The 17,425-nt window shown below is 35.2% G+C and overlaps 1 protein-coding gene across 3 annotated transcripts in view; it reads right to left on the reverse strand.

Moving 5' to 3' along the window:
- The window catches only part of PCDH7 (protocadherin 7), a 422,491-nt gene that overhangs the window by 199,088 nt on the left and 205,978 nt on the right, over positions 1-17,425 (reverse strand). The window contains exon 3 of one of the 3 annotated variants that reach the window (XM_030314067.1): positions 4,105-4,200. The exons of the other annotated variants lie outside the window; for them this stretch is intronic. Coding sequence (XP_030169927.1) covers positions 4,112-4,200 — 89 coding nt within the window. The 3' untranslated portion in view covers positions 4,105-4,111. The remainder of the gene's footprint in view (positions 1-4,104; positions 4,201-17,425) is intronic. 3 annotated transcript variants of the gene reach the window in all.

A 17,425-nucleotide genomic window follows, 5' to 3' on the forward strand; every position in this document is an offset into this window, starting at 1 on the left:
AGGGACATTGACAGCAATTTGGCATTAAGGAACACTTCACATAAATGAAATTTTACTTTGCTGTAACTTTTATTAGGGAAAGTCCATATCTGACAGAGAATCCTTTAAATAACTTTCAATCTTATTTTTTTCTACTTTGACCTCTGTGTAACATATTATTACATGTTAGCACATATTATTAGTCATTAAAGTCAATAATTTCATCGAGAAAAATGGGTTTTGTTTTGTCTTGATTTTGTTTTGTTTGTCTTTTACTTCCACTGATCTGCTGATATCATTATCCACTTAAGGATATTCTTTTTTAGTGCCACATTTGTTAGAATGGTGAATGGGCTTTTAGGGAAAGATCCATCTCAGGCATCAACCAAACCAAAATAGGTATTCAATTAAAAATAAAACGTTAAGACTGAAAATTCTCTTACCTTCATCAAATGTTATTTTTTACATATTAATTCATTTCTTTATCTTTTTGCAGCCCTTTTATACACGGTGATATTTATGTTATTTTTTACTGTACAATATAGTATCCAAACCACACCTTTATTAATGTAAAAATTCAGATCAAAGCCCTATGCAGTTTTAAACCTCCTGTTTTTCTCCTGAAGGTATTCAAATGGATTTTCTAAATTCTTCCAATCGACCAAATATGAGAATATAAACTGTGGGAACCCATCCTGCATTCCTTCTTTTATAAAAGAGCATTTGTGCAGTAAATGAATGCTAAAAGGATTTACAACCAAACGGCACAGGGCAATTACAAAACTTGGGCTGTAACCTAGCAAATAATATATACAGACACACTATACATGTGGACATTATGATGGAGGGTCTGTCTGAATTTACGTCTTGGAAGTACTTTCATTTGGAAAAGGAACCGAACTTATTATGTGTTTTCCCAAGGAGAAAACCCAGGATAAATGGATTCAAGTTACCAGAAGACAGATTTTGGCTCAATATAAGAAGAAAGTCAAGAATTAAAGATGTACCAAAACAGAGTGAGCTACCTCTGGATTTTGTGTCGCCGAAATTATTCAAGCAGAGATGAGTCTTTCTTGTAATGGTGTTACGGGAGGCATGCACAATTTAAGTCTAGATTGGTTGACCATAATCTCTCTCAAAATTCCATGACTAATTCAACAAACACTGATTGTGTGTTGGGCACTCCACGAAAGAAAGAAAGAAAGAAAGAACAAAAGAAAGAGAAAAAAAAGAAAGTGGGAGGGAGAAAGAATGAAGGAACAAAGGAAGGAAGGAAATTATGCCTATATTCAAAGAGCTAATATATTAATTCTAGAGTTATCTTGACAGATAGTATGGTGAGGAGGGATATTTTGATGTGTATTCTAATTTTCCATCAAGCCTTGGCTCAAGTGTATTCTCCAGGCACAATCTTTTTAGTTCTAAATACTCCAAGTTAATGCTTAAACCCTTATCTTGCTCTCAAAAGCACTATTCCCAGAGAAAAAGTCCTAGAAATATAGTGTTCACAAATCAACATGTCTTAACTTGTTCTTTTTCTTTCCAGCACTTTTACCTCAAAGGATTTTCTAAGAATAAAGGAAACACAAATTCATAAATAAAGTTCTTTTTTCTTCCTGTATTGATTTTGTTTTCCCTCCAAGTTTTATTTCATATATTTTTTTAAAGTCCTCTCAATGTCTGTGGTTTTCAACCATATGTTTCCTTCAATTTTGTATTGCTTTTCCATTTTTTTCATTTTTCCAGAATCTTTTGGTTTCTTTTTTCTCAAAAAAGTTTTTTTTTCCCCCCTTTTTGGTTAATCCTGTTAATCTCATCTATATTTTAATTCCACTTTTTCTTTCCTTTTCTTTTCTTTTCTTTTCCTTTCTTTTCTTTTCCTTTCTTTTCTTGTAAACTGATAAGACTCTTTCCTATATGGTGTACATTTCCTTTATTTCCTATAATGTAAAAAAGAATTTCTCTGGTTAGTTTTCCTCAAAACCTTAGAATATGTTACTTGAATGTTCTTCTTTCTATATGAGATACAAGTATACCTGCACTTCTTTTCTTAACATTAGAATTGGGAAATTTTATAAAATTTAAATTAGCCTTTTTCTGCATGTGTAATTGTTTTACAATTATTTAGTTTTTAATTATAGGTCCCATATTTAGAAGAAAACAATGAATTATTTTGTATGCTATATTACTCATATATTGAGTAATCTGTGAAGTTAGTAATGGTCAAGAAGCAAACACTAAGGGGAACAAAAAAAAAAGTGGAGGGAAGTATGGATGCGGGGAAGGGTCCATATGCAGGTTAAAAAAAAAATAGATGAATGTTTTGTAAACATTCACTCATTTGCCCGATGTATTTTGGGTATCAAACACTGGGACATAGAAGAATTCTTGAAACATAAGATGAAATCTTTGTCCTCCAATAACTCAGAGTTGAGCATAACTCAGAGTCCCAACTTTGCTTAGGAAGAATCAGGAGAAATTACAGAAGGCAAATCCCTCTTTAGCCAATTCTGAGCGACCAGTGACCCTGCCACCTTAGATTTCTCCAAGTCTCATTTTTTTTTTCCCCACTGAATTTGGATGATGATAATAATGTCTAAATCTATGCTCGTTTGTATTAAGAAAATGGAGATTAAGCTCATTAATGTGGTTCCTGACACCTATTAAACTCTCATTACATGTCTGCTATTATTGTTGGAGCTTTCCAAACAAAGCTGGGCTTGAAGGGCCCTCCAGATGGAGAGACCCAGTTATGTGAAGGCTGGTGGACATGAGAGATAACATCCATGTGCAGAAGGAAGATCACAAAAGACAACCAATGATTTCAGAGTTTTGTCAGATAAGAGGCCGTATGTTCCTGAATGAAGATTAATGGTTCAACCTTCAAATGGTTTCATCGGCGAAAATGCATGTAAATCAAAATGGTTTACTCTGTTTACTGACACAAACAAGTCTTAACTATGCTACCACTTTAAAGAATATCACAAATAATGCTGCCACCCACATGCACACCAATAGACACACTTACTGTTTTAAAGCGTCTGCCAATAATTTTCCTACCCTCAGGGTAGTGTTCTAGTCACATCCCCATAGAGTCAGGGTGTAATGCAGAACCTGACACATCCTCAAAACAAGCCCCTGCAGGAGCTAGAAGGACCAGTTCTTCCAGTGAAAAAGGAAATCAAGAAGGTGGGTGTTTTCCTGTGATGACTAAGGGTTTATGTTTTATGGGTTATGACTCTGCTGGAGTTTGAGCCCTAAGGGACCTAGCTCCTTTCAAAATGTAGCAGCCTGAACAGAGGCGATCTTGGGACTGGTGAAGGAAACAGTCCCCTTCAGCTCCCTCAAATGCCACCAGCTGAGTTGACCAAAAAAAAAAAAAGTTCTGTGGAAAGCAATGAGAATGCATTTGGCTCTCACATCTGAATACCAAAGCTTTGTGGGTCATTTAGATTTGTTTGAACTAGCTTATACCTAATTTTCTCGAACCAAGTGAGTAAGCATAATTAATGTGCGTACAATTTGTGCCATGCTTTTGAAAATCCAAATGTGAAAATAATTGGATTATGAGTAAAAATTCACCAAAGCATTCTCATTGTATAGTATAGTTTTCAGAGGTAGGATATATATATATATATATATATATATATGTATATATGTATATATACATTGTGTATATATATACATATATATGTATATATATACAATATATACATACATATATATATACAATATATACACACACACACACACACACACACATATATATATATATATATATATATTGTTCGTGTAAGGCTGAAAGTGGCATAAACATACAAGTTCCATTTCTTTCCTACATAACGAGCTGAGGAACCCGCATCACACGTTTTTCCAACAATTGTATCATTAATTCTTCCGTAGTCTTTTCATTAAAAAACAAAACAAAACAAAACCTCTAACTGCGCAGGGAATTCTGAAATGCATAGCATGCCGAAATGTGTAAATACAGAGTTAGGTCGAACAACTCTCCCACATCAGGAGACTCTGTGCGGTGTATACTTGCGTCTTCTAAATGTAAGAGAGACACTATGAATGGAGAACGCAGAGAGGGGCAGCTTCACTGCTTCATGAGAACCGCCATACCTGTTGCTTAATGGAGAGGCCTTAACAGCACTCTTCTTCCATGCGTCTTGCCATGAGGAAAGGGGAGGAAGGGAAAGGTAGTGATGGCAGCAACACCTGGGGAAGGGAGATGGGGAAATATGTAAAGGGAAAATCAGCAGTCCCTACACAATGGTGTCCATCCATAGACCTGGCCAATAAAACAATTTCCAAAAACTCTGATTTTGTTTCCTTTCTTTCCTTTCTTAAAATCTAGACAAACTTCAAGAATCACTTGTGCAAATTAGGTATATTGACGTTGTCAGTGGGCACATTCTTACGACCAAAATCTTCCAAGTCTAGGGATACGGGGAGCTACTACACATAATAGTACTATCTTATTCTCTCTTTGATATTTGGGTATAGATTTTCTTTACACCAGGTTTAAGAAAAAAAAAACTATATAAGATAAACAATATCAAACATATACGTATTTTTCCAACACACAGTAGGGTCATTATCATCTCCTCATTCTGCCTCTACCCAATTGCTACATAACTGGCTCCCAACCAACTTTCTTTCTTACATTCTCCTAAGGGGATGTAGTTCTGATATCAAAACAACTTCAATTTATTAAGTTAATAAAAAAGAATTTAATAAAAAAGAATTAAACTTAAAATTCCTATGCACTGCAAGAGGTGTAACTAATAAAACTTATAAAAATGTTTATTTTCCATAAAAATGGAAATGTTTAAAAACAGTTGATAATGGTAAACAAGTTGGATTTTAATAGTGATTGTTTTCATATACCAATATATGAGATCATACCACACCTGAAAACCAAACACTGCTACTCGATTTTGTTCTTCGTATTTGTTTTTAATCTTTAGTTTTGTAGGTTTGTATTTAGATACACACTACCTATGAAAAGTAATTGTTTTACGCTATTTAGAGACATTTTTATACAAAGTGGAAATAAACTTGTAAAAAGATATGCACAGTTTTATGAAGAAAATAAGGGGTATTCCACTGTGGTGGGGTTGTTGATAACGGAGGAAGCTGTGCATGTGTGGAGGGGGGGTGGTATCTGGGAAATCTCTGTACCTTTTTCTCAGTTTTGTTGCGAATCAAGGCTCCTCTAAAATTTGAATTCCAAATTTTAAAAAAAATAGTAAAACAGAAAAGAAAAATATTGTAGAAAATGAAAAATAGGAGGGAATTAATTTTTCTTTGTGAAAAAAAAAATGACTCCTCACCCCAATACGTTTCTTAGTGTATTATGGACGGGTTGGGACATTCTTGAATTTTTGTTTAAAGACAGGGATTTTCATGAATACATGTCTGCACTCTGAATGTGATTCTATCCTTTAATCCTGACATTTAGGAATGCAGCTATCACAAAGATCTGAGGGGTTAGAAGCATGATAATCCTTTTGGTTTTATCTTAATCTTGTTTAGACAGGGTGTCTCCAAATTTTCCAATTTCTCAATTCCTCTGATTCTTGACACACTGCTTACTATTAGCCATCATCTCTTTTTAAAGTAACATGACCCACCTAATGATTAGGCAACAGTATTAGTCAGCCCTTGAATTGAGAAATTTAGAAACTAATTGGTTATCATAAGAGATTAGCATCAAAGAATTCTGAAGGCATATGTAGTCTAGGCCTGTTGAAATAAAAAAAAAAGAAAAGAAAACCTCAAAGGAGACAATTTAATTTGTATCTGATAGGTTTAAACATATTTTTATAGCTTTGTTTTTTCTCATAATCTTTAAATTTTGTATTTAATTTTAAAAATATTGTTATTTCACATAATATTTTAAACCTTAAATTCCCTCTTAAAATTAAAACCTACACATTCCAGTAAGGAGTAAGGAAAAAAAAATAAACCTAATTATTCCTATATTTAAATATTCCTGAGAGAGTATTTTGGAATCATCATTTTGTCTTTGGAAGAACCAAATGTGGGAATTTCGCAAGCCAGAAGAAAAAGGATCCACATGCTCTTAATTTGTTATAAGGTTCTTGCATGCAGCATAAAGTACAGTATTTTTTTTGCGGCTTCCTAATACCCTAAGGATTTTGTATATAGTAAATTCTTCCTTAGACCTTGGGAAGGTTATTATGATGTAATAGATTTGAAAATTAGCACTATAATTCGGAAGATACAAAAATAACCAAAGATATACTTATGAGAAATTTTGGAAAATAAATACACACACATAAAACACAAAATAACACTAATAGTACAACTTTTCAAGATTTAACAAGTAATATAAAATGATTTTATAAATAGCTGAGTTTATAAATAACTGTAACCACATAGAATAGTAACTGAAAAGATTAAACAGGAATTTTAAAGAGTCATGGATTCGTGGACTGGAGAAGGGAACATTATGGATTAAATAATGCAAAATTAAGAGCTATTTTTTCTTTATATGTAAGAGGTAGAAGCCAGGGGAATAAAATGATCTCTGGCGCTAGGAGGGTATTTGGTAGGAATCTGCTTATGGACAACGATATAAGCTAGATTTTCACCTGAATGAAAAACTAAAATAAAAAGTGAACAGAGAGATACTGTGTAATTATTATTGAGCAGAATTGACATTAGAGGGTTTTAATGAGACTGCTTTTCCTAAAGGACAGGGATTCTCTGTCACATACATGGAACAACAATGACATAAAAGAGAATACCATGGGTCGGCCCATTGTAAAGTCGGCCTCTCCTAATTTCTATTTTTGGAAAAATATATAATCAAGGTAGAAATACTGATATTAAGATACACACACTCATGGGCATGTGACTGAGTGAAGTAATCACAGAGAGCACAATGTTGAACTGTCACACGGAAGAATAAGGCACAAGTCTTGGTTCATACACATAAGGATTCCAGTCTTTAGGTGGGGATCAAAACTAAGGGTCAAACTTTGTAGCACCTGGAAATTACAAGAGAAGAGGTGAGGGAAGCAAACTTTGACAAGACAGATGCTGAGGTTCTTCTCAAAGACTGAGTAGGATAAGGGTAAATGATAGAAGAAAGAAGCAGCTTGCAGGAAGGAAAGCTGATGCAACCAAAGGCATTATGTGGAAAGGAGGGTGTTGAGTGCTGGCAGGTCTGAAGTGACTCCAACCAGAATAGACAGTGCAATGGAAGGAAGCGTAAATGACACCTTGATGGGGGTGCCTGGGTGGTTAAGTGTCAGTCGGTTAAGTGTCTGACTCTTGAATTCAGATCAGGTCATAATCTCATGGTTAGTGAGTTTGAGCCCCAAGTTGGGCTCTTCACTGGCAGTGCAGAGTCTGCTTGGAATTCTCTCTCTCCCTCTCTTTCTGCCCCTCCTCTCTCTCTCTCTCTCTCTCTCAAAATAAACAAATAAACTTAAAAAGAAGAAGAAGAAAAAGTAGAAGAAGAAGAAGAGGAAGACACCTTGATATGTTGAAGAGACGCATCTATCAATATAAGATTAATTTGGCCCGTGAGACTGCTGTTCTCTATTTAATGTCTTAAGCTTTTCTCAAAACCCCAGTGTGTCTGGTACAAGGACATATGAGAAAACACTATTTACCACACTGGGTAAACATTCCTGATAACGCTATTGCTTTCCTTATCCTCTTTGTAAGGTCTATCTTAAAAACAATTTTTTTTCTAACAATTAGAAAACATATTTCAGCTCTGGGTCTAACTCTAAAACTTCCCCACAGTCTCGCACATTCCTACCGAAAGTCTCTACTGAAGATGAGCAGTCTAGTGTGTTACACTGTGGAAACCATGCTCTGGGCAACGAGATAGTTCTGATTTTCTTTCATCCTCCTTCTTGCTAATAGAGGCTAAATAATGATCAAAAAGGGTATTTTAATAAACATAATGTTAGTGTCCTTGTGTATATGGGCAGGGCTGGCGTGTGGACAGGCCAGCTCGGTTGTCTGTGCTCACTTTGGCATGACAGGATTAAGATCTCCCACTCGGGCAATGGAGAGAGGTGGAACCTGAAAACTTTTGCAGAAGGAACACCACCTGTTCTTGTAGCATTCGTAATGTGCTATTGCAGGGGTGTTTGGGTGGCTCAGTCAGTTAGGCATCCAACTCTTGATATTGGCTCACATCATGATCTCAGGGTTTGTGGGTTTGAGCCCCATGTACAGCTCTGCTCTGACATCATGGAGCGTGCTTGGGATTCTCTCTCTCTCTCTCTCTCTCTCTCTTCCCCTCCTCCATTCACTCACTCTCTTTCTTTCAAAATAAATACATTAAAAAAAAGCGTGCTTTGCAAACATGACATCATCCAATGAACTCCTTGCAAAATGCATCTTATTTTGTACTTATTTTATAAATCCATTATTTATTATGTATATCTTATACATATAAACCTTGAATGAGGTTATTAGTCAAACTTAACTACTGAGAGCACAAGGAAGGAAAAGCCAGAAAATGCAAAGGGGGAAATAGTATCGTGTAGGCAGCACCTGATGTTTTATTTTAATCAGTAAAAATCATAACGATTTAAGATAAAAGAATAGCTGTTAATCTTTTATTCAGCTCTTATTAGTAAGTGTTAAGAATGGGTTTCTAGACTCCTGTGTTATATTCTGTACTCCTAAGATTTAAAAGCATAGCTTGCATAGCTTAAGGGCAATATAAATCAGCTAAGTAAAAATGTTTGCTATTACCAGAATCCAGCTTTGGTAAATGACTGTACAATGAAGAAATTAGGAAATAGTATAAAAAGCATTTAAGTGTAAACCTCAGCTACTAATACTGAATTGCATTTTAAATGAGTTTGATATATATGCATTCAAAATAGGGTGTATTAATGCTAGCATATGATGTTTAAATTTCTTTAACTCTAAAGCAAAAACATGAAATATCCTTTTGCTCTTTTCTCTTTAACTGAAGATGCTCATTAATTTTATTTTATATTACACACTCTTTCCTAAAAATTTACTCTCATAGTGACAATGGGAGTTTTGCCATATACAGATCTGGAGTTATGATACATTTTTTGACAATTTTTTTAAAATTTCAAAATTTAGTTGCATTAAAATATTATATAAAGCTTCTAGCAAATCTATGATATTTTGCTTATTTTCAAATTCCTAATGTTTTACAAATCTGCTCTCCCTATAAATTTCACCATTTATAGCTATAATAGTATTACCCACTTGGGTGCTTGGGTGGCTTAGTCATTTGGGAGCCCAACTCTTGGTTTTGGCTCAGATCATGAAATCTCATGGTCATGGGATCGAACACCACCACTCATCGGTCATTGGGCTCTGTGGTGAGAATGGAGTCAACTTGGGATTCTCTCTCCCTTTCTCTCCGCTCCTCTCCCCCACCCATGCGCTCTCTCATTCTCTCTCAAAATAACAAAATAAACATAAAAAAATAGTATGGGCCTCTCTGTCCATTATGCAAACCAGCAGTCTGTTAATTGTTGATTAATGCACTGAATAATGTTCATTTACAATTTTAAATTTAATTAATACATGATTTCACTCAATTGATATAATTAATATTTGAAGTTTACTTTAAAATGTAAAAATATTTTGGGGCGCCTGGGTGGTGCAGTCGGTTAAGCGTCCGACTTCAGCCAGGTCACGATCTCGCGGTCCGGGAGTTCGAGCCCCGCGTCAGGCTCTGGGCTGATGGCTCAGAGCCTGGAGCCTGTTTCCGATTCTGTGTCTCCCTCTCTCTCTGCCCCTCCCCCGTTCATGCTCTGTCTCTCTCTGTCCCAAAAATAAATAAAAACGTTGAATAAAAAATTTTAAATGTAAAAATATTTTAAGTCAGCCAGAGAAGGACAGATAATCATGTTTTCACTCAATGTGGCTCTTAAGAAACTTAACAGAAGACCATGGGGGAAGGGAAGGGAAAAAAATTTTACAGAGAGGGAGGGAGGCAAACCACAAGAGGCTCTTAAATACAGAGAACAAACTGAGAGTGGATGGGGGTATGGGGGAGAGGAGAAAGTGGGTGATGGGCATTGAGGAGGGCACTTGTTGGGATGAGCACCGGGTGTTGCATGTAAGCCAGTTTGACAACAAATTATATTAAAAAGAAATCAAGAAATCAAAATAAAATGTGAAAATACATTTTATTTTTTAAATTATTTTTAATGTTTATTTACTTTTAGGAGAGAGGGAAAGACAGAGAAAGGTTGACAGAGCATGAGTGGGGGAAGGGCAGAAAGAGAGAGGGTGACCCAGAATCCTAACAGGCTCCAGGCTCTGAGCTGTCAGCACAGAGCCCGACGCTAGACCCCAACTCACAAACCACGAGATCATGACCTGAGATGAAGCCGGATGCTTAAAGGACTGAGCCACCCAGGAGCCCCTGTAAAATTGCATTATAATGTGGATTTTGCTCATTCTTTTCCTAACTTATAATTGTTTGAGTCAGCTTGTAAAATTATAGAAAGCCTAAGTCCTCACGTAAGACATTAATCATTTCTGCAAATGAATGTTGTTATATCAATTTGATAATTCAATTTTGCTCATCAAATATTTAATGAGTGTTCAATCTGTGCTAGTTACTGATTCAGTCAGAGGAACTTAAACATTTGGGTTTCAGGACTTCTCTAAACTTTTGAAAGCTGTAGAGGACCCAAAATGCTTTTGTTTTTATGTGGAATATATCATCATTGATTTTCATCATATTCAAAACTTAGACTAAGACACCTGAAAAATAATTAATTGTAAGCATCTTTGAAAATAGCCACAATAGGTTCATTTCATGGTGACATAAATAAAATATTTTTATGACAAATTATTACCATATTTTTTTCAAACCAAAAAAATCACCCATGATGATTTTGTTATGGGATATATGTTTGGGATATACGTTCATACGGATGTGTGACACACAAAATGCTAAGGACAAGAGCATCAGCAAGGCCTCACAGAAGAGGTCATAACTGCAGTGGGCTTTGAAGAAAAAATTGGTCAGCAGGGAAGGGATGCAGAAGAAAGAGGTTAAGACCATTTCAGTAAAAAAAAAAAAAAAGGGGGGGTGGGCACGACAAGACACAGCAGGTTGTAATAATTAGAAAGAACATGGTGCTTTTGTTTGACAGATTGTCTTCAAACTCCATCTCAGCCACTCATGACTCAGTCAGTCATGGCTGCATGACTTTGAGCAAATCACCTAAGATCTGTGAGCCACAATTTGCTCTCCTGTGAACAAATAAAATCTACAAATTAAGAATTCATAGCTATAATAGTATGACCCACTTGGGGCCTCTGAGTGACTCAGTCAGTTGGGTGCCCAACTCTTGATGTTGGCTCAGGTCATTATCTCACAACTCGTGGGTTCGAGAGCCATGTCAGCTTGTGCTGCCAGTGTGAAGCCTGCTTGGGATTCTCTCTCTCCCTCTCTCTCTCTGCCCCTCCCCTGTTTGCTCTCTCTCTGTCTCTCAAAATAAAGAAACGGTAAAAAAAAAAAAAATGGCCCAAGGATTAAGTGAGATGAAATATGTAAAGTATATTCACGTGTGACAGTTAATTATCACGTTCAGTAACATACCATTTTTGGTCACAAATGGAAGGATAATGAACTGGTTACCAGACTAAGACTATAGAGTGAGGTGAGGGAGAGAGGATAGAAGTTATAAACAAGAGTCGAAGGGGCAGTAATGAAGTAGAATTGTTACACAAGCTCAAGGTGAATATGAGTGATTAAAAAAACAGAAATACAGGGGCATCTGGGTGGCTCAGTCCATTAAGTGTCCAACGTTGGCTAGGTTATGATCTCAAAGTTCATGAGTTTGAGCCCCACATAAGGCTCACTGCTGTCAGCATGGAGGTTACTCCAGATGCTCTGTCCCCCTCTCTCTCTACCTCTCTACCTCTCTCTCTCTCAAAAAATGAATATTTAAAAAACATAAAAAATAAAAAAATGCAATAGTATAAGTAGAACTACCTTGGAAAATTCAGAGAATCACTTCTCATGCAGACCTTAGTTAGCAAACCCATCGATCTTGTTTTCCACCCAGTGTCATTCTATCTTCTCTCAGGGGGTGGAAAGTAAATCAAACTGCCATTTTAGAAAAAAAAAAACAAAACACACAACAGCAACAACAACATATTCCAGGATCTTCATAAATATAGAATGAAATGTGTCAAGAATAACATAGATGGTGGAAAATTTACTTAAGACAGAAATTTAACCAGTCTCTTCTGTGGCATATAGGGGCCTCCTTGATCTGAACCTTATAGTTAGTTGTCTTTGAAGTCAGATTTCAATTATATTTTAGTAGTAAATGAATGAATGAATATATAAATAAATATATAGTCAATCCCATATGGGAAATGTATGAATAATTTGAACTAGCAATTGTGATGTTCTTAACCTGTAGCTGATAATTAGTAGATTCATAAAGTCCACTAGTCAATGTCAATTTATCTAGAAAATACTTTTATTGAGAGCATGGCATGCAAAGGATATTATAATTTTTCCCTATATTAGGTGTGTACCATCCAGATGCTATCTTTGATGTTCAAGGTCCTTGAAATAGACTGCTAAAAAGAATGATATCTCAACTACAAAAGTAAATATTTCTGTTGATACGTCTTAGTTCTATCAACTAGGGCACAGGAGAAAAATATACATTGAAATACAGCATTTACTCTTCACCATGTCCCAGGTTTAGACCTTTATGAAACATGATAAATATCTCATTTCATGTATAATCCTTAACTATTGATCACCAATGTGGATTTTAAGTAAGAATGTTTGCAAGACTCTTTATGATTAGCCTGTCCCTCTTCTGATGTGGTATGTTTTACACCAATCATTTTGACTAATTTCTCCACCACTGTAGTTCAACACAGACTGTTATCAGAAGAACAAGCAAAGAAAATAAAGCATAAGAACCAAGGTAACAATGGAAATCATGGGTGGACCTTGGCTGAGAGAAGACTGATTTACTCTTTAATTAATTCAGCATATATTTACTGAACCTCTACTCTATGCCAGGCACTGCCTTAGTAGCTGGAGATATAATAAACATGAAAACACGGTCTTTGTCTTCATGTAGCATGAAGTCTAGAAGGTAAGATATTAAATAAATAAATGAATGAATGAATAAATACTTCTACTCTGTACACATACACATAATTCTAGAGTTTATTTTCAAGAGAATTTTCTCGTGAAAAATTACATATCATAAAAATCAAACCATGCTCTTTATAACCTCTCAAATCCTGACTGTAAATATAGACATAGCAAAACTCCATGTCTGAATGGACAGGTAACTAACTCCACCTAGCTCTAATCATCTCGGACTTACAAATGACCGTCCTACCAGCTGAAATTAAATATTAGATGATAATTTTCACTTCCATTTTTCTGGTCCCAATTTGCATGCCTGTATGGGAGGGGTTGATGTAACCAACCTTCAGTGATAACTGGAGGATAAAATCTCCTTACTCAAACCATCCTTCCCTACTGCATGATTTGCTTATAGTTTCCTCATTGAAATATTTCTTTTTTTTACAACTTTTTTTGCTACTTCTCTCCTTTTAGTACCAACTACCATATTCTAACTTTGCCAAGTCAAACAACAGTTGTCAATTCGGAGTGAATTTAGCCACATAAATGTAATAATCTACTAACAATTGGCAACATGTTTTTGGTCAAAAATGCTTCAGTCTTGAATAAAATTAGCAGGAGCTATGCAAAGCCATTTTGAGTTTACTAATATGAAAAAGAAAAAAAATGGATGATTTCCTTTGTAAAGTTGAAATAACTCCACTCTGTACTGTTATTTATAATTTTAAACCTCAAGGAACGATTATTCACAGATATGGAAGGAAAATGGAAGGAAAATAAAACAGTCTGTTCACCCTATCCTTTATTTGAAATACTTGCACACTGCTCTTAATGTATTTTAATTTATTTTTAAAACATAAGTTGTTCTTTGACTATAAAACATTTCAGATGCTTAGAAAAAAAAAATTGGGTATTATTTTCTTCTCAACACATTCATGTACAACCAAAGAGATAAGAAGCATGCTCTAAGTTAGTATTCAGTTAATACACAAAACCCCTTTTTTAATACTGTCATTTAAATTACATGAACAAAAATGTCAACTTTGGGCAATGCTATTCCCTCAAAGCATATATTTTATTTCATTATATATGTATGAATTCATAATGTTTTATTTCAAGCCTACAAAAATATGGTATACTCCTGAGGAATCTGACAGATGATAAAACTGCGTGAGTAGTACACGTGCACATGTTTTCATACTTCTGCAAATTTGCTGATTTCCTTTTATTTCAATCAGCTCTCTGAATTGGTTGACTAGCATCAGATTTAATAAACAGCATATGGGTCTGCTAATATATGTGAAGAAGCTGTTCTTTCACTACCACCCCCAACATATATGTTCTTTTATATTTCAGTTAAGTAATACATTTCCTGGATGGGAAGGGGACTTGAAAATAAACCATATGCCACATGGATTTTATTGTAAAAACAATAACTATATCTATTTTAAGAATATTGCATAAGGAGAAACTAAATATTTGTCTCGGTATATTCTATTTGCATAAAAAGCACAAAATATTCTTTTGTATTTAGCTGTTGTTTTTTTTTCTATTTATAAAAAGATAATTTTATAAACTCTTCTGTGTGGCTAAACCTTTTTGAGTCTTTCAAATATTCTACTAACATTTCCATTAATGGGGGTTTATTATAAAAAGAATCCTGAAATCCCCTTTTTCAAAGTAAAAACTCTATGGGCCAAATACACTAAATTTCTCAAGAGAGTTTCAATCAAAATCAATTCAGAAAATGTGATGATAAAAACTTTAAGTTTATGACATATATATATATATATATCCTCTTTGAAATGTGGACCAAAACATTTAAAGTAATTCCTAGGAAATTAAGAAAGTTAAAGATACTTCACTATGACAAATGTACTTCCGGGACATTCGTTATGGCCCTGAGTTCCTCTGCCTACAGGCCAATATTCCTCATTCTGGGGTGACCAGTGGTCTCAAATTCTAGGCTTGTGTTCATCAACCTTGGTCTATTTTCCCTCTAACATAAATCCAATTAACTTCCTACTCTTAACTGACCCTCCTATTCCTTGCCAATAAACGAAACAGGTAAGGGAATAGCATACATCAAAAGAGATAAACACATGAATGCATTCCAAACTAAACGCACATCCTAAATTTCCTACATCAAATTTAGATTTGCAACGTCAGGTCGCGCAAACTTAGAAATGCTGAAGGCATACCTCTACAGCGGTTCCTGCTTTTGAGATTTCAAATTACAACGGCGTCCCATTTTTACAAGGCATTGCTAGAATATTCTTCAATGTGTATCTTCGATGTCTTTATAGAGACAGTCATGTTCCAACAAGTCATAAATTTAATAAATCACCAGATATATAACTTTCATTCTCACATTTACATTACCAAGTATTTTATGGAGCAATTTTCTTAGCCATAGCAGTGAGACTGTTCAATAATATAAATAAATAAATACTATTTCAACATAAAACCCTTAACTCTGAAAGAAAATCACTCTGCTGAGTCTCACAAGAATACAATTCACTATTAAAGAGAATTCGGTTACCGGTCGGGTCTATCTTGCATTGCCTCCGTGAAGGTATATTACGAGTGGCATCAGAAGGACTTTCTTATAACAAGCATTACAGAAGCAGGGGGCAGTTATGGCCGTGTGCTACTACAGAGAGAAAGAGCACGAAGGGTTTCACAGGCCACCATGCTGAAGTCGCTATTGTGAATAACTGGTACATTTACATCAGATTATCCTACATTTCCAACAGAAATACCAACTCCGGCAGTTTTGGTCTCAGGCACGGTTTCTTGTTGAGACCTGTTGCTGGATATGAGTAGTTCCAGGCCTAAGTGCTCCCGAGGATTTTTAGGCTGATATTAAAAAACAAAACCTCTCGTAAGGAGAACCGAGCCTTTAGGCGTCAAGGATATTTTGAAATGAGGAAACATTGGAGCAATCCTGTGAAATAACCTTGAGGCGATATTTGAGAATGCTCTAAATTAACATACAGCTGTTTTAACTTAATCACTACAGTCCAAAAATCTGTATAGTGAAAAGATAGAAATACACCTTATTCTCAAGGGAGGAAAAGCAGTAGAAGGCATTAGAAAATTCTAGGCATAAGTTAGCCTTATGGTCTTTGGGTTGCTGTTTTATTTAAAGAATTATACTGAATTCCAGGTTGGCGTGATAAAGAATGAGAGAAGATTATCCAAAATTACAGAAACATGTGCAACAAGTTTTCTATTTGCAATTTAATAAAATTTACTTTACTAAAGAACATATTACTCATTTTAAAATATGAAGTCTCAATACTACTGTAGGAGGCTTTCATGTTTACAGCTGATGAAACTATTGACTGTAATCTAATAGAACATTTCCAAAAGAAAATCTTTCTGAAGACCTAATTTATTACTCAAACTTTTTCCAAGATAGGCTTCCGTCTTCTCAGCCCAGCTTGTCAGGGATGGTGCGTGTATATGCACGAGTGTGTTTCTGCGTGTTTCCCAAGTGAACAAGCAGAGATTCCTTCGTTTGCTTATAAGTTTCAAAATGAAAATCTGAAATACGCAGCAACTGGGAAGTCAAATTTTCCTCATGGTGAGCCATAAAATAAATTATTTGTCCTCAAAATTGTTTAGGAAGGTGCATCAAGTAGAAGGTAGTTCATGAAGTCCAATCCATCAGGAGACTAGCTAAATGAAGTGCAAAAAATATTATAATGGATCCTTTTGCTCTTTGAAATCAATGGCAGTAACCTTCGTTTAGAAAGAATATGTGTCTGAGCCATAACGTGCAGCAATATTTCTCAACCTGCTAAAATGAAAAGAGCTCAGAGGCAGGCATCTCTCCATGTAGCTATATTACATTTCTGTTCTTGTTTTCCCCTTTCAAGGCAAGAGAACTGCCTTAATCATTTCAGAAATGCCCTGCCTTCTTCCCATAGAAGGAAATAAAGACCATGGCACTGATGTTAAAACATATATGATAATTAAAAATAAACAGCAGGGGCAGATGGGGTTTTTCACTTGCTTAAGGACTAGGTCAATCATTAGCGAATTAAATATGCCAGCTTCTACAGGTATTTTTACTTAATCTCACACTGAAATATGCACCATCTTTTGTGTCTGTATATTTCTAAATACATGAAGCGATTCCATATGTCAAATTAAAAATATATATTCTTATTTTAGCATGAAAAACAAATTACAATATTGTAAATGCTCCCACCAATCGAATCATCGATCTACCTTTGTAAGCCATTTCTTCTCGCTACTACTAAAAGATATAACAAGATATAATACTTGAGTGAAAGGGATTTGGAA

The sequence above is a fragment of the Lynx canadensis genome, chromosome B1, assembly GCF_007474595.2.
Source record: "Lynx canadensis isolate LIC74 chromosome B1, mLynCan4.pri.v2, whole genome shotgun sequence".
Taxonomy (NCBI): domain Eukaryota; kingdom Metazoa; phylum Chordata; class Mammalia; order Carnivora; family Felidae; genus Lynx; species Lynx canadensis.